Source organism: Myotis myotis, unplaced genomic scaffold, assembly GCF_014108235.1.
Source record: "Myotis myotis isolate mMyoMyo1 unplaced genomic scaffold, mMyoMyo1.p scaffold_m19_p_7, whole genome shotgun sequence".
NCBI classification, from domain to species: Eukaryota; Metazoa; Chordata; class Mammalia; order Chiroptera; family Vespertilionidae; genus Myotis; species Myotis myotis.
This window is the reverse complement of record NW_023416379.1, coordinates 55,268,543-55,289,613: the sequence shown is the minus strand read 5'-3', so window position 1 is coordinate 55,289,613 and position 21,071 is coordinate 55,268,543. Positions and strand designations below refer to the sequence as shown.

At 45.9% G+C, this 21,071-nt stretch overlaps 1 protein-coding gene across 1 annotated transcript in view; it reads left to right on the top strand.

Moving 5' to 3' along the window:
• The window catches only part of NT5E (5'-nucleotidase ecto), a 64,801-nt gene that overhangs the window by 20,659 nt on the left and 23,071 nt on the right, over nucleotides 1-21,071 (top strand). The window contains exons 2-3 of the mRNA XM_036316800.1: nucleotides 9,382-9,604; nucleotides 15,199-15,387. Coding sequence (XP_036172693.1) covers nucleotides 9,382-9,604; nucleotides 15,199-15,387 — 412 coding nt within the window. The remainder of the gene's footprint in view (nucleotides 1-9,381; nucleotides 9,605-15,198; nucleotides 15,388-21,071) is intronic.

Genomic DNA, 21,071 nt, shown 5'->3' with positions numbered 1-21,071 from the left:
GAGGCAGAAGGGGGGGGGGGGGAGGTAAGAGATCAACTGAAGGACTTGTATGCATGCATATAAGCATAACCAATGTACAAAAGACACTGGGGGATAGGGGAGGCCAGGGGATTGTCAAGGGCGGGGGAAAAAGGGAGACATATGTAATACTTTAAGCAATAAAACAATTTAAAAAAAAAAAAACGAAAAAAAAAACAACCATGCAAGTTGGCACATAGCCTCGAAGGACAGTGTGGTCGGCAGCAGACTGGCTGAGCAACGACTGAGTTCAGTTGCAGGACCCATCCACACCATTCCTGGCACAAACATGGCAAAGACAGAGGAGTCAGAAAGGATTCTTTCTTTGTTTCTTTCTTTTAATATATTTTTATTGTTTAAAGATTTATGTAAGTCTCCTTTTTCTCCTGATTGACCTCCCCCACCCCACCCCTAAGGGCAAGCCCTCACTGCCCCAATGTCTGTGTCCATTGGTTATGCTAATATGCATGCATACAAGTCCTTGGATTGATCTCTAACCACCCCCCCCTCCCCTGCCATCTGTCTCTGGATCTATTTTTGTTCATCAGTTTATGTTGATCATTATATCCCACATATGAGTGAGATCATGTGATAGTTATCTTTCTCCGACTGGCTTATTTCACTTCGCATAATGCTCTCCAGTTCCATCCATGCTGTTGCAAATGGTAAAAGTTCCTTCTTTTTTATGGCGGCATAGTATTCCATTGTGTAGATGGACCACATTTTTTTAACCCACTCATCTGCTGAGGGGCACTTAGGCTGTTTCCAAATCTTAGCTATTGTAAATTGTGCTGCTATGAACATAGGGCTGCATATATCCTTTCTGATTGGTGTTTCTGGTTTCTGGGGATTTAGTCCTAGAAGTGGGATTACTGGGTCAAATGGGAGTTCCATTTTTAATTTTTTGAGGAAACGCCATACTGTTCTCCACAGTGGCTGCACCAGTCTGCATTCCCACCAGCAGTGCACGAGTGTTCCTTTTTCTCTACATCCTCTCCAGCACTTGTCGTTTGTCGATTTGTTGATGATAGCCATTCTGACAGGTGTGAGATGGTACCTCATTGTTGTTTTGATTTGCATTTCTCAGATGATTAGTGACTTTGAGCATGTTTTCATATTTCTCTTGGCTTTCTGAATGTCCTCTTTTGAAAGGTGTCTATTTAGGTCCTTTGCCCATTTTTTGATTGGATCATTTATCTTCCTACTGTTAAGTTGTATGAGTTCTCTGTAAATTTTGAAAATTAAACCCTTATCTGATATAGCATTGGCAAATATGTTCTCCCAGGCAGTGGGCTTTCTTGTTGTTTTGTTGATGGTTTCTTTTGCTGTGCAGAAGCTTTTTATTTTGATGTAGTCCCATTTGTTTATTTTCTCCATAGTTCCCATTGTCCTAGGTGCTGTATCAGTAAAGATATTGCTACAACATATGTCTGATATTTTGCTGCCTATGGAGTCTAAGATTTTTATGGTTTCCCGTCTTACATTTAAGTCCTTAGATTCTTTCTTTTTTATTCGAAAGTATTGCCTCCAGTATTTGTTACTCAGCTTTTATTGTTGCTAAAAGTCAATAGAGATTCCACATTTATAATTATTATCATAGTGTAAGCATGAAAAACAATTTCATCTCAAGTTGAACTAGTTGGTGTCTAGTTGATTGACAGTAGCTCCCTGCAGGGGCAGGCTTAGCAGGATTCTGAGGTTCAGTCCAAACTCAGTGGGAAAGACTGACTCAATCAATGCACCTGCCATGGACATTATATTTCTACTAGGGGCCCAGTGCACGAATTCATGCATCTTGAAAGGAACTGTGGGCCACGAGGCTGCAGTGGGCACCGGGGCAGGTCTTGGCCCAGCCTCCTTGCCCCCACCTGGCCCCTCCCGCCAGAATCCCTGGTCCCCTCTCTGCCGCAACCCCGCTCCTGCCACCGCCACTCCCATGTGCTGACGGCACCGGCCCCGCTCACAACCACTAATGGCACGGAACAATTGGGGCCGGCGCTAGCAGTGGGTGCAAGCAGGGCTGGCACCATCAGCGGATGCAAGCAGCGGCTGCTGCCCCAATCACCCCTCAGGAGCAGGGGGAGGTGGAGAAGCCCTCAGGGGCAATCAGGGCCAGCAGCTGCCATTTGCACCCACTAACAGTGCTGAGCGATCGGGGTTGGCACCAGGCACCGGCAGCAGGTGCCAGCTCCAGGTGGGACTATGGTATGCAGGAGCAAAGAATTTTCAGTAACCACCAGAGACTCGCCCCACCTTGGTCTGGCACCCCCACACACCTGCTCCACCATCCCACTGTGGCCAATGCCCACCATGTTCCGCTTGTGCCCCTGGTGGTCAGCGCATGTCATAGCAACTGGTTGTTCGGTTGTTTGGCTATTCCACCGTTCAGTCTATTTGCATATTAGGATCAGATAGATAGATAGATAGATATAGATAGATATAGATATATAGGTATATACACACACACATATATATATATATAGACTCTGGTGTTGGAGATACTGCAGGTGTGGCACAGAGTGGCATTATGACATCATGCATTTGTTTGCATGCAGTACAATTTGGGTGGATATTAGGTACCTTTCATTTAATTTAGTATCCAAAAGATGATAACTGAATGTTAGGTTAAATTCTTTTTAGTGTACAGTGCATTGGATATAAATGATAGGAGATGTGATCACCTCATAATTATCTGAAAATTTGTCATGGACAACAGTGTGGTGATTGCAGAGGAAGAGAGTGGGAGGAGTAGAGGTGGAAGAGGACCTAGAGGGGATAAATGGTGGTGGGAAAAAAGAAAATTTAAAAAATATATATATATATATATATCCTATATAATAAAAGCCTAATATGCTAAGTGTCTGGTTGACCAGTCAGCCAATCAACCAATCAAAGCATAATATGCTAATGATATGCTAAGGCCACTCAACTGCTTGCTATGACATGCACTGACCACCAGGGGACAGATGCTCCAAACAGTAGGTTAGCTTACTGCTGGGCCGATTGGGACTGAGTGAGATGGGCCAGACACGCCCTGGAGCCCTCCCTTGGTTCCTCAACTAGCCAACCTCCTGCGTCCCTCCCCAGTCCCAGTCATGCACCAGTGGGGTCCTTTGGCTGGCCAGCGCCATCTCGCAATACAGGACCCCTTGGGGGACGTCAGAGAGCTGGTTTCAGCCTGATCCTGCAGGCCAGGCCAAGGGGCCCCACTGGTGCACGAATTTATGCACTGGGCCTCATACACACACACACACACACACACACACACACACACACACATACTAGAGGCCCAGTGCATGAAAATATATATATATAAATTGCTCACTTTGGCCTGTGTCCAGAATTTGTAAGAATTTCAAACCAAAGTTTAGACACAAGCTTTTCCTCCTGACAGCAGGGTATTTTTTAAATATATTTTATTGATTTCAGAGAGGAAGGGAGAGGGAAAGAGAGATAGAATCATTGATTGGCTGCCTCCTGCATGCCCCCTACTGGGGATCAAGCCCCATAACCTGGGCATGTGCTCTTGACCGGAATCAAACCTGGGACCCTTCAGTCCACAGGCTGACACTCTATCCACTGAGCCAAACCAGCCAGGGCTTTAATAATCAAAACAAGAAATTTGGAGTCAGAAGTCTTAGAATATCTTCATCCTTTTATCACAATTCATATGACCTCAGAAGCCTCTGGGCCTTACCCTTAGTCAACTGAGAGTTTCTCCAACACCGCTGGACTCCCACAGACCATCCCATCAAATGCAAATATTGACAACTACCACAGAAGGTGCTAAAAAACATCAGCCTGTATTCCGCAGAGTTCATTTAACAACAACAGGATTTCAGTCACAGCAGAAGCAGATTTCCTCTTGTCCTTCCATTCTCATTTGTTTTTAGCTTTAAACAGCAGACAGCATCTCAGGTGTGTGGGTGGTCCCATATCCTGGCCTGGGCTAGATGGAGAGTGTGGAAAGTTTCTTTCCTATAAAATCATCAGGTTTGTTTTTCAGTCATATTTTGGGCTCTTCCTGCACAAAGGAAGCAGTGAGGGTGAGAAGCTGGGTCTAGACCAGAAGCTCGCATTATATTTCTATGGTTCTGGTATCCAAAAGAGGGTAAGTGAATGTTAAGTTAAATTCTTTTTAGCATACAGTATAGTGGAAATAAATGATTAGAGATGGGATCACCCCATAATTACCTGAAAATGTGTCTAAGAAAGGAAATTGCTTGGAAATACTGAAGAAGGTCATTGACTAGGCCAGTGACGGCGAACCTATGACACGCGTGTCAGAGGTGACATGCGAACTCATTTTTTTGGTTGATTTTTCTTTGTTAAATGGCATTTAAATATATAAAATAAATATCAAAAATATAAGTCTTTGTTTTACTGTGGTTGCAAATATCAAAAAATTTCTATATGTGACACAGCACCAGAGTTAAGTTAGGGTTTTTCAAAATGCTGACACGCCGAGCTCAAAAGGTTCGCCATCACTGGACTAGGCTCAACTTCCTTTACAGGAAAGTGCATTGGCATCTGCCATGGACAGAGGAAGGGGGAGCACAATGAAATTTAGTTTTTATAATAAAAATATACAAGGTTGTCATTGGCTAGAATTAGTGAATGAATAGGATTATTGGACAAATGAACCCAATCGTAGAAATAAAATGTTTGGAGGGAAAAATAACAGAAGAGAGAAAAGGAGAATTTAAGAATATGATTTAGCGTCAGGAAAATCACTTGCCTGGTGTGAGGATTACAGCAAGGAGTGGCAAGTAACGGGTTAGAGCTGATCAGGATTAGTGGCTAAAGGCACGAGGGAAGCTGTGGGCAGAGCAGCAAAAAATTGGCAGGCACTCACTCACATAAGGCAATTTTCAGAGGGCACAGAAAGGGCAGAGTACTCCTGCAGTATGAATCTTTTAAACTCTCTGGTGCTTGTGCTACAAATGCTCTATAAGAAGTAGAAGAACACGGGACAGTGATCTGCTCTGTTTATTCTACCTTTTATTGTTTAAGTTCTTCAAAACATTTCTTGAGCTGCTGCTGCTTGTCAGCAGGGCGGGGGGAGCCCAGTGTGCCTGGGGGAGCGGCATGGTCCCCCTTCTGAAGAGCTTAGGCGTCATGACATTCTAATATGTGCCAAGGAAGAGAGACGAACAGGAGTCACGGTGGGGAAATGAAAATACGAGTTGCTAAAGAAAATAAGTATTTGCAAAGGGATTTTCTGCCTGAATTTTTGTAGGAAGAATTAGCTGTGTGTGGAAGAAAGAAATGTGTTGGAGATACTTCTGCTTATTCATTTATTCATTCGATGGTGTGTCCCTGCTCTGCTCCAGGGACTGTGCTGGGCATTAGGGAGGCCAGTGGGCAGGTGCAGGGTCGGCGAGGGCTGCACAGACGTGACCTTCAGGGCAGAGGAAGGACATCTAACTCAGACAAGGAATGCAACGAAGGGTTCTTGGGAAGTTGTCTTCCAGAAGGAGCATCAGACTTCAGGAGCCGAAGCCATCGTTGAACAAGGCTATTCTCTCCCACCCATCTATGTATAGATCACTCTCTCGTCGTTTGTCATAGACAAAGGGACAAAGGTAAGTGAGGAGCGAGAAAAACTGCAAGCAGGATTTGGTTTTGAGTGCCCACTATATACGAGGCCTTATACACGCCCTTTACATCCAAGCATCAAGTTTTGAGAAGGTTGGAGTCCAACAGAAGGGGCTCTAGTCCCAGCTCCACTACATACGAATGGTGTGAATTGAACAATTCATGTAGTTCAGTGGTTCTCAACCTTGGCTGCACATTGGAATCACCTGGGAATCTTTTTAAAATCCTGACTTCTGGGCCTCCTCCTCCGGAAATTCTGTTTCTTTGTTGTGGCCCCACCCCATAACAAAGAAACAGAATTTCCGGAGGAGGAGGCCCAGAAATCAGGATTTTAAAAAGATTCCCAGGTGATTCTAACGTGCAGCCAAGGTTGAGAACCACTGATGTGGTGCCTCCAGATGTCAGGTTCTCTCACCTGCACAGTGAGGATAGATGTAATACCAACCTCAGCAGGAAACCAGGTTTTCTGTATGAAATCACTTTGCGTAATGCGGGTGTGAGGCAAGTGCTTAGTAAATGCTGGCTCACTTTTATCGTGACTTCTGTTTTGTTCATTCAGTGCCCTTCCAGAGGGAGCTGAGGTTTAGAAATGTGCCCAGGTCTCTGCTCATGAGTGGAGGAGTCAGCCCTGCCTGGTTGCCTTGCACGTCAGGGGGTGGGCGTCAGAAATGAGGCTGGAGGGTAAGATGAGACCAGATCTCAAAGAGCCTGATGGTCCACAGTGCTCAGGGTGTTGAATTTGATCACAGACGGAGCGGAAAGCCTCTGTAGGACCAGAAGGTTAAGACTGACAAGGTCAGACTTGCATCTTAGAGAGGTTGTGCTGGCTGCAACATGCAGGAGGGTTTAGAAATGGCAATGGCTGCCGCCGAGAGCCCATTTAGGAAGCTGTTGCATTAGTCCAGAGAGGAGGCGAGGCCTGAAGCAGGTAGCAGTGGGATGGAAATGAACCCACATTTAGAAGAAGGGGAGAGATACTGGTGGAAGGGGAGTGGGGGGAGTGAGTGGGAAGGATTTGGCTGCTCCAGGGTTTCTGGCTTTATTGATATTGGCAGTTTGGGCAGAGAGGGAATAAATGAAAAATATAACGTCAGTTTTGCTGCAGTCCAGCCATATAACGCTGGTTGGTAAACTGCAAGGTGGCTGACATATTGGATCGTCTTTCATTAAGAACTATAGAGCTCTAACCGGTTTGGCTCAGTGGATAGAGCATCGGCCTGCAGACTGAAGGGTCCCAGGTTCGATTCCAGTCAAGAGCATGTACCTTGGTTGCGGGCATATCCCCAGTAGTGGGTGTGCAGGAGGCAGCTGATCGATGTTTCTCTCTCATCAATGTTTCTAACTATCCCTCTCCCTTCCTCTCTGCAAAAAATCAATAAAATATATATTTTTTAAAAGAACTATAGAAACATTCATTTTAAAAAACTTTACAGTTAAGCAAGATAGTTACTGAAATCTAACAGAGACATTTCAACATAGGAAGAAACCATGAGTAAGAGGTTACCCAAGACTGGGAGAAACTTGACTAGGTCAGCTTTTAAGAGGGAAGTAATTAGGTAAGAGGAAAAGGTAAAAATTAGTAGGTTCTCAGAAATGGAGGAAAAAGCAAATTTAGAAATTCTGCATTTAATTGGGGAGACAGGTAGGTGGGAAAGTGAGGACACTGTGTTGCTTTCTCTGTGTAGATGTGTACACTGTAGGACATAATACACAGTCGTGTGAGCAGATACACAGGGAGTGTCTGTGTGGCCAGCAAGGGGCTACAGGGTGGAGCAGGATGGAGATGGCAGGACCCCCACAAAGAGAATACTAGGAGGGGGTGCTAATTTAGACTAAGGGTCACCAGCCAGTACTTCCAGGCCTGTTCCCAGATGACCTGCAAAGTAAAGCAAATCTGTTGTGGTATTTAGAAATTTTGAGACTCACTGGTTTGCTTGTTTATTTATTTATTTATTTATTTATTTATTTAAAATACTAGAGGCCCAGTGCACGAATTCGTGCACAGGTGGGGTCCAGCCCACCCGCCCTGATGGGGGCTGATCAGGGGCGGGGCTGGCCAATAGGAAGAGCCACAAGTGGTTAGCTGTCCGGCCCCGCCCCCAATTGGGGCCAGGGGGCAATCAGGGACGGGACTGGCCGGGGGGAGGGGCCACGGGAGGTTAGCCGGCCAGCCCTGCCCCTGATCAGGCCTGTTGGCCGGCCACAGTGGGCATCATAGCGACTGGTGATTCCAGTCATTCTGGCATTCCGGTTGCTGGCTTTTTAAATATAGAGATATTTACTATTGACTTCAGAGAGGAAGGGAGAAGGAGAGAGAAATAGAAACATCAATGATGAGAGAGAATCATTGATTGGCTGCCTCCTGCACTCCCCACACTGAGGATCGAGCCCACAACCCCAGCTTGTACCCTGACCAGAAATCAAGCCATGACCTCTTGGTTCATAGGCTGATGCTCAACCATGGAGGCAAGCCAGCCGGGCTTAGAAATTTTGAGACTTACTGGGTTAAATACTAGGTTAGCAAAACTGCCTTGGCAACCAGAGCAGATAGGCAGGTGCCCAAAGGAGACAGACTAATTCCAGGAGCCGATGGAGAAAGGGGTACAGGCTTTTCAGGGAAGGTGGCTGGCATGTTGTGTCCTGCTGGTATTATTCCAGGGGAAACTGCCAGGTATTAAGATGGTTGTTTTGTTACCCAATAGCTACTCCCAGAGCAGTAGGGAATGGGAGAGAGCAAAGAAGGTAGGAAGCAAGGTTTGCATTAAAAAACTACCCCAGCTTGCCCAGCTGGCTTGGCTCAGTGGTTGACCATCAACCTATGAACCAGGAGGTCATGGTTCAATGGGCTGTGGACTTGATCCCAATGTGGGGCGTGCAGGAAGCAGCCGATCAATGATTCGCCCTCATCATTGATGTCTCTATCTCTCTCTCCCTTGCTCTTCCTCTCTGAAATCAATAAAAATATATTTTAAAAAAACTTCCCCACCTCTTCACAAAGCCCTGAGCTCAGAGAGGGCCCAGAAACCCGGCAGGGGCGCGGTCATTTCACCTGTTCTTTCTCAGACAGGAGCCTGCTGGGAATGAAGCAGGGGGTAGCCCCGGGCAGACAGAAGAAAGAAACCAGGGCCACCCTGTAAAATGCGGAGCAGGCCTTCTCCTGCTTGTCTGTGGGGGTCTTCACTTCCCCAGAAAAATTAGAGGGCAAGAGTCCTTGGCAAGAAACTTTGTGGAATTGGGACCAAGGAGACGTGGGGCTGTGAGGAGGAGGAGAAGGCGAGGCCTCTGGTCTCTGTCAACAGAACCTGCCAGGCGCCTTGGCTAAAGTCCCATAGATTTTAGTGGTTCCCTCTTGCAGATGGAGGCTGGGACCATTGGGTGGGTGGATTGGAACGTGGGTTTCTGAGGGAAAACAGAATTCAAAAGGCTGGGCAGCACCTGGTGAATGCAGGCCCTGCCCCAGATCTGGGTTGGCAGGACCATGGATGTCTAGCCAGCTTCCTGGCGACTCTTGTGTTGATGCTACCTCCAGTACCGTCGGTGGTGTGGGACCCAGGGAGCAGCCCAGCCTGAGGACCTGGATGTCCCTGGCCCAACTCCAGGACAACTGCATAAACCTCGGGCGGGAGGAGGGCAGAGGCCCTGGGAGCAGCCTCCTGCAGCCCTGCCCGTGTGGGAGCCACTGGGCTAATGCGGTCTTCTTTAAAGTGTGCTTTTATTGGAAATTCCAGAGTACCTAATTCTTCTTCTCTTCTCTTTTTCTACTAGGCCCTGGGAAATCATGAATTTGATAATGGTGCCGAAGGTCTGATTGATCCACTCCTCAGGGAGGCCACATTTCCAATTCTGAGTGCAAACATCAAAGCGAAGGGGCCGCTAGCATCTCAAATAGAAAATCTTTATTTGCCGTATAAAATCCTTTCTGTTGATGGTGAATCGGTGGGAATTGTTGGATACACTTCAAGAGAAACTCCTGTTCTCTCAAAGCCAGGTACTTTCTACGTTTATAGCACTCCTGGCTTGAAAATAGAGGCACCAAATCAGAGCTTGGCACTATTTTGATGGGCTGTAGGTAGTAGGAGGAACAAGGGGTGGTGTTGGGAAACAGTGTGCCTAGGATGGCATTGACAAAACCAGTCTGGTGGCTCCCACATCGTCCTAGGTTACTTCTTAAGGACATTCGCTCTCCCGTTTCGTGAACTTCCTTGATGACAGTGTCTCTGTGTAATTCACTGCATTTAAAATTGGAGGAGAAATCTACTTAAATCCAGGGCTAAACAGTGCAGAGTCATTTACTGGAGAATAAGAGCCACATAATCACTGCCCTCATCCCATGGGGTCAGGGTGCCTAGAGCGAGGGTACTACGCCATTTAGCTTATCTTTCCTTTTCTGGTCTGATTACTACATGTCTAGTTAACTCTCCTTTCTGCCTTTGCCTTGTTCGTCTTTTCTGGTTGGAATGACTTTGCTATATCTGGCTTTCTGGGAAATATGCATATATTCTTGAATGGCCTGATGATATCTGCATATATATATATTTTAGAAGACATATATCTTTATATACACTTATACACAAGCTTTTATGTATAACCCTAAAACCATTCAAGAAACATTTCTGAGCCACTTTTACAGGAAGGAACACTTTCACAGAAACACTACCAGTGAGAATTACATTTTTTCTAAATTCCCAAATTGATTTTCTTTCCATATTTGAAGAAAAAAGGGAAACTAGGAGCTATCAGGAACAAGGATTTTCATCCAGAATTAATTGATACACCTGTCAGAATGGCCACCACCAATAAATCAGCAAACAACAGGAGTTGGCGAGGATGTGGAGTAACGGGAACCCTCGTGCACTGCTGGTGGGAACGCAGACTGGTGCAGCCACTGTGCGAAACAGTATGGAGTTTCCTCAGAAAACTAAAAATGGAACTGCCTTATGACTCAGTGATTCCCCTTCTGGAAATATAACCGAAGAAACCTGAAACACGAATTTGAAAGAATATATGCACCCTATGTTCATAGCAGCTGTTTACTATAGCCAAGATTTGGAAGCAGCCCAAGTGTCCATCAGTAGACGAGTGAATAAAGACGCTGTGGTACATTTACACAATGGAATACTACTCAGCCAGAAAAAAAAAGAAGGAAATCTTACCTTTTGTGATAGCATGGATGGGCCTAGAGAGTATTATGCTGAGTGAAATAAGCCAGTCAGAGAAAGACAAGTACCATGATTTCACTTAAACTAACAAAACAGAAACAGTCATAGATACAGAGAACAGACTGACAGCTATCAGAGGGGAGGGGACTCAGTGGGGGGTGAAAAGGTGAAGGGATTAAGTAAAGAAAACAAAACTGACTGCCACGGACAACACTGTGGTGATTACCAGAGGGAAAGGAGGGTGGGGGAGGTAGAAGAGGGTGAAAGGGGGATAAATGGTGACGGAAGGAGACTTGACTTGGGGCAGTGAACACACAGTACACAGTGCAGATGATGGACTATAGAACTGTACACTTGAAACCGGAGAACCAAGATGGCGGCATAGGTTAACGCCGGAGTTTGCTGCCTTGAACAACTACTTCAAAAGTGAAACTAAAAAACAGAAAGGACATCACCCAGAACCACAAGAACGCTGGCTGAGTGGAAGTCCTACAACTAGGAGGAAAGAAAAACACATACGGACACTCAGAGGAGGCCCAGTGCTGAAGTCAAATTCTGAGGTGCGGAGTGCGCGGAGCGGGCTGGCGGCGGAGGGCACGGTTGGCGTTTTCAATCGGGAGGGAGTCGCAGACTCTGAGCTCCAGATACAGGCGAGTCTTTAGGGACCCAGACTCAAACGGGAGAAGCGGGACTGTCTGGCTTCGGTCAGAGCGAGTGCAGCTTTCTCTCCGAGGTTTGCAGCGAGTGCTGGGACTCAGAGAGGCAGAGCCCCTGGGGACAGGACTGAGAGCCGCCATAACTGCTCTCTCCGGCCCACCCTGTTGATCCTGTGCGACCCGCCCCGCCCAAGCCCTGCACACAGGCATTTGCCGGATAGCCTCAGGCAAAGGCTAGATTAGCACCTCCCTAGAGGACAGAAGTTCTCTCACTGCTGACACAGCTGATTCTCATAGCCACTTGGCCTGGAGGTCAAACCCTCCCTGGAATTAGCTACAACAATCAAGGTTTAACTATAAGACTGCGCACAAAGACCACTAGGGGGTGCACCAAGGAAGCATAACAAAATGCGGAGACAAAGAAACAGGACAAAATTGTCAATGGAAGATATAGAGTTCAGAACCACACTTTTAAGGTCTCTCAAGAACTGTTTAGAAGCCGCCGATAAACTTAATGAGATCTACAAGAAAACTAATGAGACCCTCGATCTTATATTGGGGAACCAACTAGAAATTAAGCATACACGGACTGAAATAACGAATATTATACAGACTCCCGACAGCAGACCAGAGGAGCGCAAGAATCAAGTCAATGATTTGAAACGCGAGGAAGCAAAAAACACCCAACCGGAAAAGCAAAATGAAAAAAGAATCCAAAAACGCGAGGATAGTGTAAGGAGCCTCTGGGACAGCTTCAAGCGTACCAACATCAGAATTATAGGGGTGCCAGAAGATGAGAGAGACCAAGATATTGAAAACCTATTTGAAGAAATAATGACAGAAAACTTCCCCCACCTGGTGAAAGAAATGGACTTACAGGTCCAAGAAGCGCGGAGAACCCCAAACAAAAGGAATCCAAAGAGGACCACACCAAGATACATCATAATTAAAATGCCAAGAGCAAAAGATAGAGAATCTTAAAAGCAGCAAGAGAAAGAAACTCAGTTACCTACAAGGGAATACCCATACGACTGTCAGCTGATTTCTCAACAGAAACTTTGCAGGCCAGAAGGGAGTGGCAAGAAATATTCAAAGTGATGAATAGCATGAACCTACAACCAAGATTACTTTATCCAGCAAAGCTATCATTCAGAATTGAAGGTCAGATAAAGAGCTTCACAGATAAGGAAAAGCTAAAGGAGTTCATCACCACCAAACCAGGATTATATGAAATGCTGAAAGGTATCCTTTAAGAAGAGGAAGAGGAAGAAAAAGGTAAAGATACAAATTATGAACAACAAATATGCATCTATCAACAAGTGAATCTAAGAATCAAGTGAATAAATAATCTGATGAACAGAATGAACTGGTGATTATAATAGAATCAGGGACATAGAAAGGGAATGGACTGACTATTCTTGGGGGGGAAAGGGGTGTGGGAGATGCGGGAAGAGACTGGACAAAAATCGTGCACCTATGGATGAGGACAGTGGGTGGGGAGTGAGGGCGGAGGGTGGGGCGGGAACTGGGAGGAGGGGAGTTATGGGGGGGGAATAAAGAGGAACAAATGTAATAATCTGAACAATAAAGATTTAATTTAAAAAAAAAAGAATTGTACACTTGAAACCTATATTATTTTATTAACCAATGTCACCCCAATAAATCAGTAAACATAAGATTTTAAAAAGAATGAACTGCTAAAGGACACATAATTATTTAACAATTAGGAAAGCAGTATATTTATTGTTGCTGTTAAAATAGGTCCAGGCCATTGGAAACAACAGAAAGGTCAGCTGAACTTTACCCTGAGCAGCATGGGTCAAGATCCCCTGAGGGGAGGTGGGGACGGTCATGGACCCCAGGCCGCAGGCAGACAGCTGGCCCACGGGTGACCACACCTTTGCACACTGCATGACGCACAGTGTACAGATGCTGCTGAGGTCGTGTGGAGCCACAGGGTGGTGTACAATCACGGGCTTCTGAAATGTTTTAGAAGTGTCCCTTCTGCTCAGAAGGATGCGGTCCCAGCAGCAGGCCTGACGGGCTGTCTCAGCTGCTCCCGTCACAGGGACGGGTTTCATTTCAGTCTTGCTGGTCTTTGAAGAGATGAACACTTTTACCCACTAGAGCTGTCAGGATCCTGGGTTTTGAAAGTTCTTTACAAGATGTTATTCATGTTTCGGCAATTTCATTTTAGTGATGATTATTAGAAATTTTGCTTACAGGAGTCTCAGTGATGGCGAACCTTTTGAGCTTGGCGTGTCGGCATTTTGAAAAACCCTAACTTAACTCTGGTGCCGTGTCACATATAGAAATTTTTTGATATTTGCAACCATAGTAAAACAAAGATTTATATTTTTGATGCTTATTTTATATATTGAAATGCCATTTAACAAAGAAAAATCAACCAAAAAAATGAGTTCGCGTGTCACCTCTGACACGCGTGTCATAGGTTCGCCATCACTGGGATAGATGATCTGGAGGACTCCTTTGTGACTGAGTGCTGGGTGTGACTCCAGGGCAGTGTGTCTGTCTGTGTTTGCAATCACTCTGTGCCAATAAAGGCCATAAGACCTCAAGGCTTGCTGAGGCCTGGCTGCAGGGACAGAGCCTGGTGGTCTTGCCACACCTAGTAGCACATGCTGGCAGCCCACAGAGGGCAAGGCTGTGCAGTCTCACCCACACTTGCCAACAGGCAGTGGTCTGTCCCCACTGTGGGGGGAGAAGGCAGCCAGTGAAGATGAACACTCTCAATACCCAGATGGGACCCCTGTCTATGCAGAGCTCAGTGCTACTCTCATGCTGACCTTTAGCCAGTGAGCAGAATGGAGTTGTCAGCCCGCGTGTTAAGATTGGCATACAAGGCCGAAACCGGTTTGGCTCAGTGGATAGAGCGTCGGCCTGCGGACTGAAAGGTCCCGGGTTCGATTCCAGTCAAGGGCATGTACCTGGGTTGCGGGCACTTCCCCAGTGGGGGATGTGCAGGAGGCAGCTGATCGATGTTTCTCTCTCATCGATGTTTCTAACTCTCTATCCCTCTCTCTTCCTCTCTGTAAAAAAAAAAAAAAAAAAAATCAATAAAAAATATATTAAAAAAAAAAAAAAGATTGGCATACAAGAACTAGTTGCTGACAGCGTTGTAAGTTTAAGACTGATTATCCTAAACTTGCAAACAAAGCCTTAGCATTTTCTGCATTGGTGTAAAGGAAGTCTACATATAAAAATAGAATAGAAAACAAAAATAGGCTTGCAGGTCTGAAGCCTCCTCATAATTTGAGCTTGAATTCTGAGCAGCATAATATGATCCACAACCTTAAATGAATGCAACATTAAGTGAATGTAACTGAGAATCAATAACCTGGATGGGCAGAAAGGGGCTTTGTAGCGATTTTATATTTAATTTAAAAACTATGTGTTGACACCCTCGCTAGTTTGGCTCAGTGGATAAAGCAGCAACCTGTGGACTGAAGAGTCCCAGGTTCAATTCCGGTCAAGGGCACATGTCCAGGTTGCGGGCTTGATCCCCAGTAGGAGGCGTCAGGAGGCAGCTGATTGATGTTTCTCTCTCTCTCTCTCTCCCTCTCCCTTCCTTTCTGAAATCAATAAAAATATTTTTTAAGAAAGTAAATAAATAAAATGTGTTGGCCTTAATCATTTAAGAGCTTTAGCAGATTAAGATGTTTTTACTTAGCATGTTAGTGTGTACAATAAGTAGTATAATAAAAAGTATTAATACATACCCATTGTATTTGTTTTGTTCCTTTTAGGGCCAAATTTAGTATTTGAAGAGGAAATCCCTGCATTGCAAATGCAAGTAGATAAGCTAACGACCCTCAATGTGAACAAAATTATTGCACTGGGACACTCTGGTTTTGAAATGGATAAACTCATCGCTCAGAAAGTGAGGGGCGTGGACGTCGTGGTGGGAGGACACACCAACACGTTCCTTTACACAGGTAATTGCTTCAGAAGGGTTATACCAGCCAGGGGTCTACATAGCTTAGTCTCTTTTGCCTTTGCAACTGCTATTATTATTTTTACTACTGTTTAGCATATTACAGAAATTATATATGTAATATATTATACATATGTAATACACATTGAAAGGTAATAGGTGTAAATCTCACTCAGAGACATTACTAAGAACAGTTTATTGCTTTCATGATTGTCAGTTTCATGTATGTATATTGTAAATATACATTATATATATACAAATATAGATATATACATATATATATAGCAAAAAGATTACTGAACCCCAACCAAAAGTCAGTTTATATAAAAAAAAGCAATAAGTCATATGAAAATGTATAAGCATAAACAAGCTACTGTAAATAAGGCCTTCCCCGCTCAAAGGGACAGGGCTTGCTTTGTAGGTTCACAGGTGCAGGAGCTGGAACCCTGGGTTCAAGTCCTGACTCAGCTGCATCCAGGCCTCTGAGATGGAGCCACGCCGCCCCTGCCCCTCTGGAGAGTGTGAGCTCTCCCCCGCCTCCCTTCTTTCCCTCCCCTGCTCCCTCTCCCTTCTCCTTCCTCTTCTTCCCCTATCTCTTGCTCCTGCCCCCTCTACCTCAGTCCTCTCTCTCTCTCCCTTTACCTATGTAAGAAACATCCAAAGCTGTGGAGAATTTTTGTGAGCATTTATTGGAGCCAAACAGGATATATGCTGGGGGCAAGATTTCAGATGCTCCTAAAAATAATTTTTGCAGTCTATTTTATGCACTTGAAATTAAAGAGAGGAAATAAGGAAGACTGAAGAAAACAAGGTGGCAGCTGGATTACAGAATAGTTGACAGGATTGTGTGCTCTCTTGAGGGTGAATACTCCACCCCAGGCGTCTTACTGCTGGCATTTCAGCGGTGTATTAACCTGGATGCACAGGAGCAATGGGGAGAGCTGGCTTAAAACCTTCCAGTAAAGAAGCTATAGGCCTGGGCTGTGACTACCCACCATGACCTGCCCAGTTAGGGATTTATGATCAGATCACCTGTGAGCTTACTTTACAGAGAAAAGTTGCTTTTTCATCCACCCCTTTCTTGCTCCTCTCCTTTTTCCTCCTCCCTCCCTTCCCCCTTCCTTCCTTCTCCCCTCCTTCCCCTTCTCTCCTTGGTGTTATATAGTTTTAGTTAGAAACTAACCTATAATGCCCCAAAATGTTTGAGCCTGGCTCGGTGCCCCACACCACCACTGCATGGAGCTTTAAAGTGTTTTCAAGCAAAGGAAGAAGAAGAGGCCTGGCTGCAGCGAGAAGGAAGGCCTTGGTGGGGAACAAGCCACTCCTGGAAGAGGTGGCTCCTTCGCACATCTCGGGGTAGCCTCTCCAGCGTGATAAAAGCAAAGATAGACTACACCCCAAACCGCAGAAGATGTTTCAAAGGGTTGTCACCGAGAAGAGTGTGGACAAGGAGCAAACGTCTCCTCAAGGTTCTGTCATCAAATAGACATGAGACAAATTAGAAATAGACAATAACCAAAATTACTACATGCATAACTATGGGAGCCGCCCACACGGGAGCCAGAGACTGAGGGTTGGAAGGTGGTAACTGTGACGTTCTGCGCTAAGGATGAGGGAAGGCGCCTGAGGCTCCAGGGGGGAGGAGGCCGTTGAAGACCAGGTGCTCAGCACTGGGAAGTCGCCCCTGCCCTGTAGAGAGGTGAGACGGACATTGTTTCTGGTGATAACTCTCACTCTGGGCAAGGCCCCCATTTACATTCTTTAAGGGAGAAGTAAACGTTCCTCTGGGCCGTAGGGTCTCGTAGGGTCTCGATCGCCTTCACCCGAAAGTGGCCCACAGGCCCGGGTGGCACCTCGCGGGGGGCTGTCTGACCCCCTCGGGTGAGCAGGGGGTGGAGGCTGCCCTCGGGTGAAATAGGCCAGTTAGACCGGTGACACCGTGAACTGTTGCACATGGTGGGGCTGGCTTTCCTGTGAGAAAAGAATGCCAGGATTGACAGGGGCTCACCCAAGGCCGGCTCACGTCGTCTCCCTGTTGGCAGACACAGGCTAAAGAATTTCAGAGTGGGTTACACCCATCCGTGAGTGTGAAGGCAATGTGGTGGGTTAGAAAACAGTGGGTGGTGTCTTTTTTTCTAACAGATTAGACAATCAAACGTCACCCCTGTGTTTAATTTTCTGCTGTTTAATGGGAAAAGATGTCTATATAAAGTGGTGAGAACAGCCCCAGGCACGTAGCAGGCAGTAAGTACATCCGTGTGGCGAGGACGGGGATGGACAGACAGGGATGTGCGCTTTCTCGGTGCGGGGAATGGCGCGATCAAACATCAGGGCGCCACGAAGCACCTTGGGAGAGTTACGGGGACCGACTGCGCCAAGACGGGAAAGTCCGGAGCGGCACTGCGTCAAGTGCTCTGCGTGTGCCGCTCACTGGGGGTTCGGCCCTGACTCGGCCTGATTTCCCTCGCTGTAGAGTGAGGGTGGGAGTCACAGAACCTATCCTAAGGGTCACTGGGACGCCGGTGTGTAAGGGTGGGTGAGGGCAAGAGCCTCAGAACAGGGCCCGGCGTCCGTGTCTCAGTCCTGGCCCTGGTCTGTAGACAAGGCTCACGAAAGCCTTCCCTGGAGCCTCTTCTGAGCTTTTCTCTGCGGCAGTGTCAGAGCCCCAGGACACATCGCGGGAGCTGGAGATGTGCTTCCCACACTTCCTGCTTAGAGCAGTGATTTCGAACTTTTTTGCTATAATCCATAGTAAGAACGGCATTGCGTGTGTGTGTGTGTGTGTCTGCGTGCGTGTGCATTCTCACACATAAACACACAAACGCAAAGAAACTTTTATGGAGCACCCAGAATGCACCCTGATCTCTTCTGTTCTTCTGTTCCATTTTTCTAAGTGCCGGTTACAACCCTTAATCTCTTCATACTGTAGCCAGCCCATATTTTGGAAAACTCAGCTTTAAATGAGTTGTGACGAAGACAGAGCATGAACAATCTCAGGCTCGAACCTCTCCATTCGGATGCTGAAGCCACTCCCGGGTTCCTCGGGACTTACCTTAACTGAGCCCTCCTACAGCACCACTTCCATCCACAGCCTTGGTGAGGCCATCCGTTAGCGTGCCCTGCTGGGTCTGAAAAGGGTTGCTGGCTCCGCCTGGCTTCCCACGAATTCTGCAGCTGTCCTTTTGTTCTTGCCACTTTGTTCCAGCCCATGAAGTCCTGCAAAACACTGTGTGCCTTTTGCTAAGTAGCCGACTTTAATGATGAATGACTCGATGGAAGAAAGGTGTATGGGTAAAAGGTATAAGCTGCTTACCCATAAATCTCAAGGGGGATGGTTACAGCCTCTGAAGAACACTGCCTCTGGAGTCTTAGCCATCCGTTGCACGATTTCTGATTGCGTGGCAAGATTAAACTTGCTCTTGTGAAAATTTTCAGTTTTGATACCCATCATTTTGAGGAATGAGCTGACAAAGGTAATAAGGGGATTCCAGGACACAGGAAGGGATGAGGCGTATTTCCTTGTTTAAGTACATTTTTTCAGCTTTAAAAAAAAAAACAAAAACACAAACCTCCACTGAATTGTTTGAATTGCATTAGCATAAAGTTAAGTTAAATATTATTAGTTAAAAAAAAATAGTTAAAAATAATGCATCTCTTGCTATTGTAAATCTTGCTGAAAATCATTTCAACACACATACAGGACTTGCCACACACACACACACACACACACCCCATCACACACACACACACACCATCACACACACACACACCATCACAAACACACACACACACACCATCACACACACACACCATCACACACACATACACACACACACACCATCACACCATCACACACACACATCACACACACACACCATCACACACACACACCATCACACACACATACACACACACACACACACCATCACACCATCACACACACACCATCACACACACACACCATCACACACACACACCTGAAAGAGAATTTCACAAAGATCTGGATTGCACCCAGTATTTTTTCTGTTTTGTTACTTAATTTGTTTACTTAATTTGAAAACTCAGCTGCAGAATAGGGGGAGATTGAAGCCTGGAAGTCTCCGTTTGACCCCTTAAGGGATCAAATATATGGTGATGGAAGGAGATTAGACTTTGGGTAGTGAATACACAATGCAGTGTACTAGTACATACGATGTGTTGTAGAATTGTACACTTGAAACTTAGATACTGTTATTAGCCAATGTCACCCCAATAAATGTAGTTGAAAAAATAAAATAATAAATTTTTTAAAACTCAGCTTTAAATGAGGTATGACAAAAACAGTACATAAACAGCCCCTCTGCAAATGTTGAGCATCAGTCTAGGTTCTATTGATTACAACCCCGGTGCACATGTCAGAATGAAGAGGAGAACGCTCCCCCCCCCCCCAAAACCAGGCTTACAAAATGTTACAGCTGCAGGGACAAGGGCTGGGACGCACATATCTTCTCTGAAGAAATTAAGTCCTGGTTGTTGCCTTTGGAGAAAAAGGTAGCAAGGTGAGTGCAGGTTGAAAGCAGCAGCAGGTATTCCCGGGGACTCTGTCCTGTGTCAGCCCGTAAAGGCGGACAACTCCTAAGGTGCTGTCTCTCGGCCTCCCACGACTCTGAGTTATTCTTGGGTTATACCAGCCAGCCTGGCTGGCTGTGGCCGTGGGTGGAAGTAGACATCAGTTTCTCTATCTGCAGAATAACAGGATTGATCCCTTCCATTCGAACACCCTGTTCCCCAGAAAGTCATCTGTGCAAAGAGGCTGATTGCTTACTTTCCAAAATCAGGGGAGGTAAAACATTTTCTGGCAGAACACTATAGTTTCTTGAGGGTAGTGCAGTGAACGTACTTTTACCTCTAATTTCTTCGAGGCTTATCTGCAGGGGAATTTGTAAAGACCTTGTCAGGCTTTGGAAGCAGAGCTTGGGTCTTCCATGCCAGACGATCTCCAGGTTCTCTTTATTTAAAGTGTGTACTGCACACTCCTTTGCTCACCAACCCAACTGAAAGGAATGGTTGGTGGGAATCAGCTGTTAAGACCCCCCTCACTAGCACAAACACAGCACTTCCCACTGGACCACTGGATGTGACCACTACCTTGGGAATGCCTTCTCCAGCTAAATACTGATTTTCCCTACAGAAACATATCAGGTTTACATGAATTTGTGGTTGTGTGTACCTCCTTATTAATCTCCAGAAATTAGGTGTTGCTTCTGGAAAGAACACTGTTAGTGAGTGGAGGATAGTTCTGAGGTGTTTTCTGGGCCCCTCCGTCTGGTCTCACGGGAAAGTAGCCAGGGGGCCATTCCACCTTAGGGCTCAGGAGCTGAAGCATAACTCAGGTTAAGATGTTATCTCCAGCCTGCGGAGGTCCAGGTCTTGTGACCATTACTCCGTGCCAGGCTACTGTCCCCTGCTGCCTCGGGGTTGCTGATTATCCAGGAGAAAAGGTTAGGTCTCCGAAGGGTAAGGGTGTGGGGGAGAGGAATATGATTTCTAGAGCTAGGATTTGAAACTAAATGGAAGTCATAAGGAGCCTTGGTTTCAGAATGACTGTGTTTTTATGACTCTTGTTTTTATTTTTCATTTGTTTCATAAAGCCCTGTTCTGTAGTGTAAAAAGTGAATAGGAAGTCTGGTATCTGGAAGGGTACTG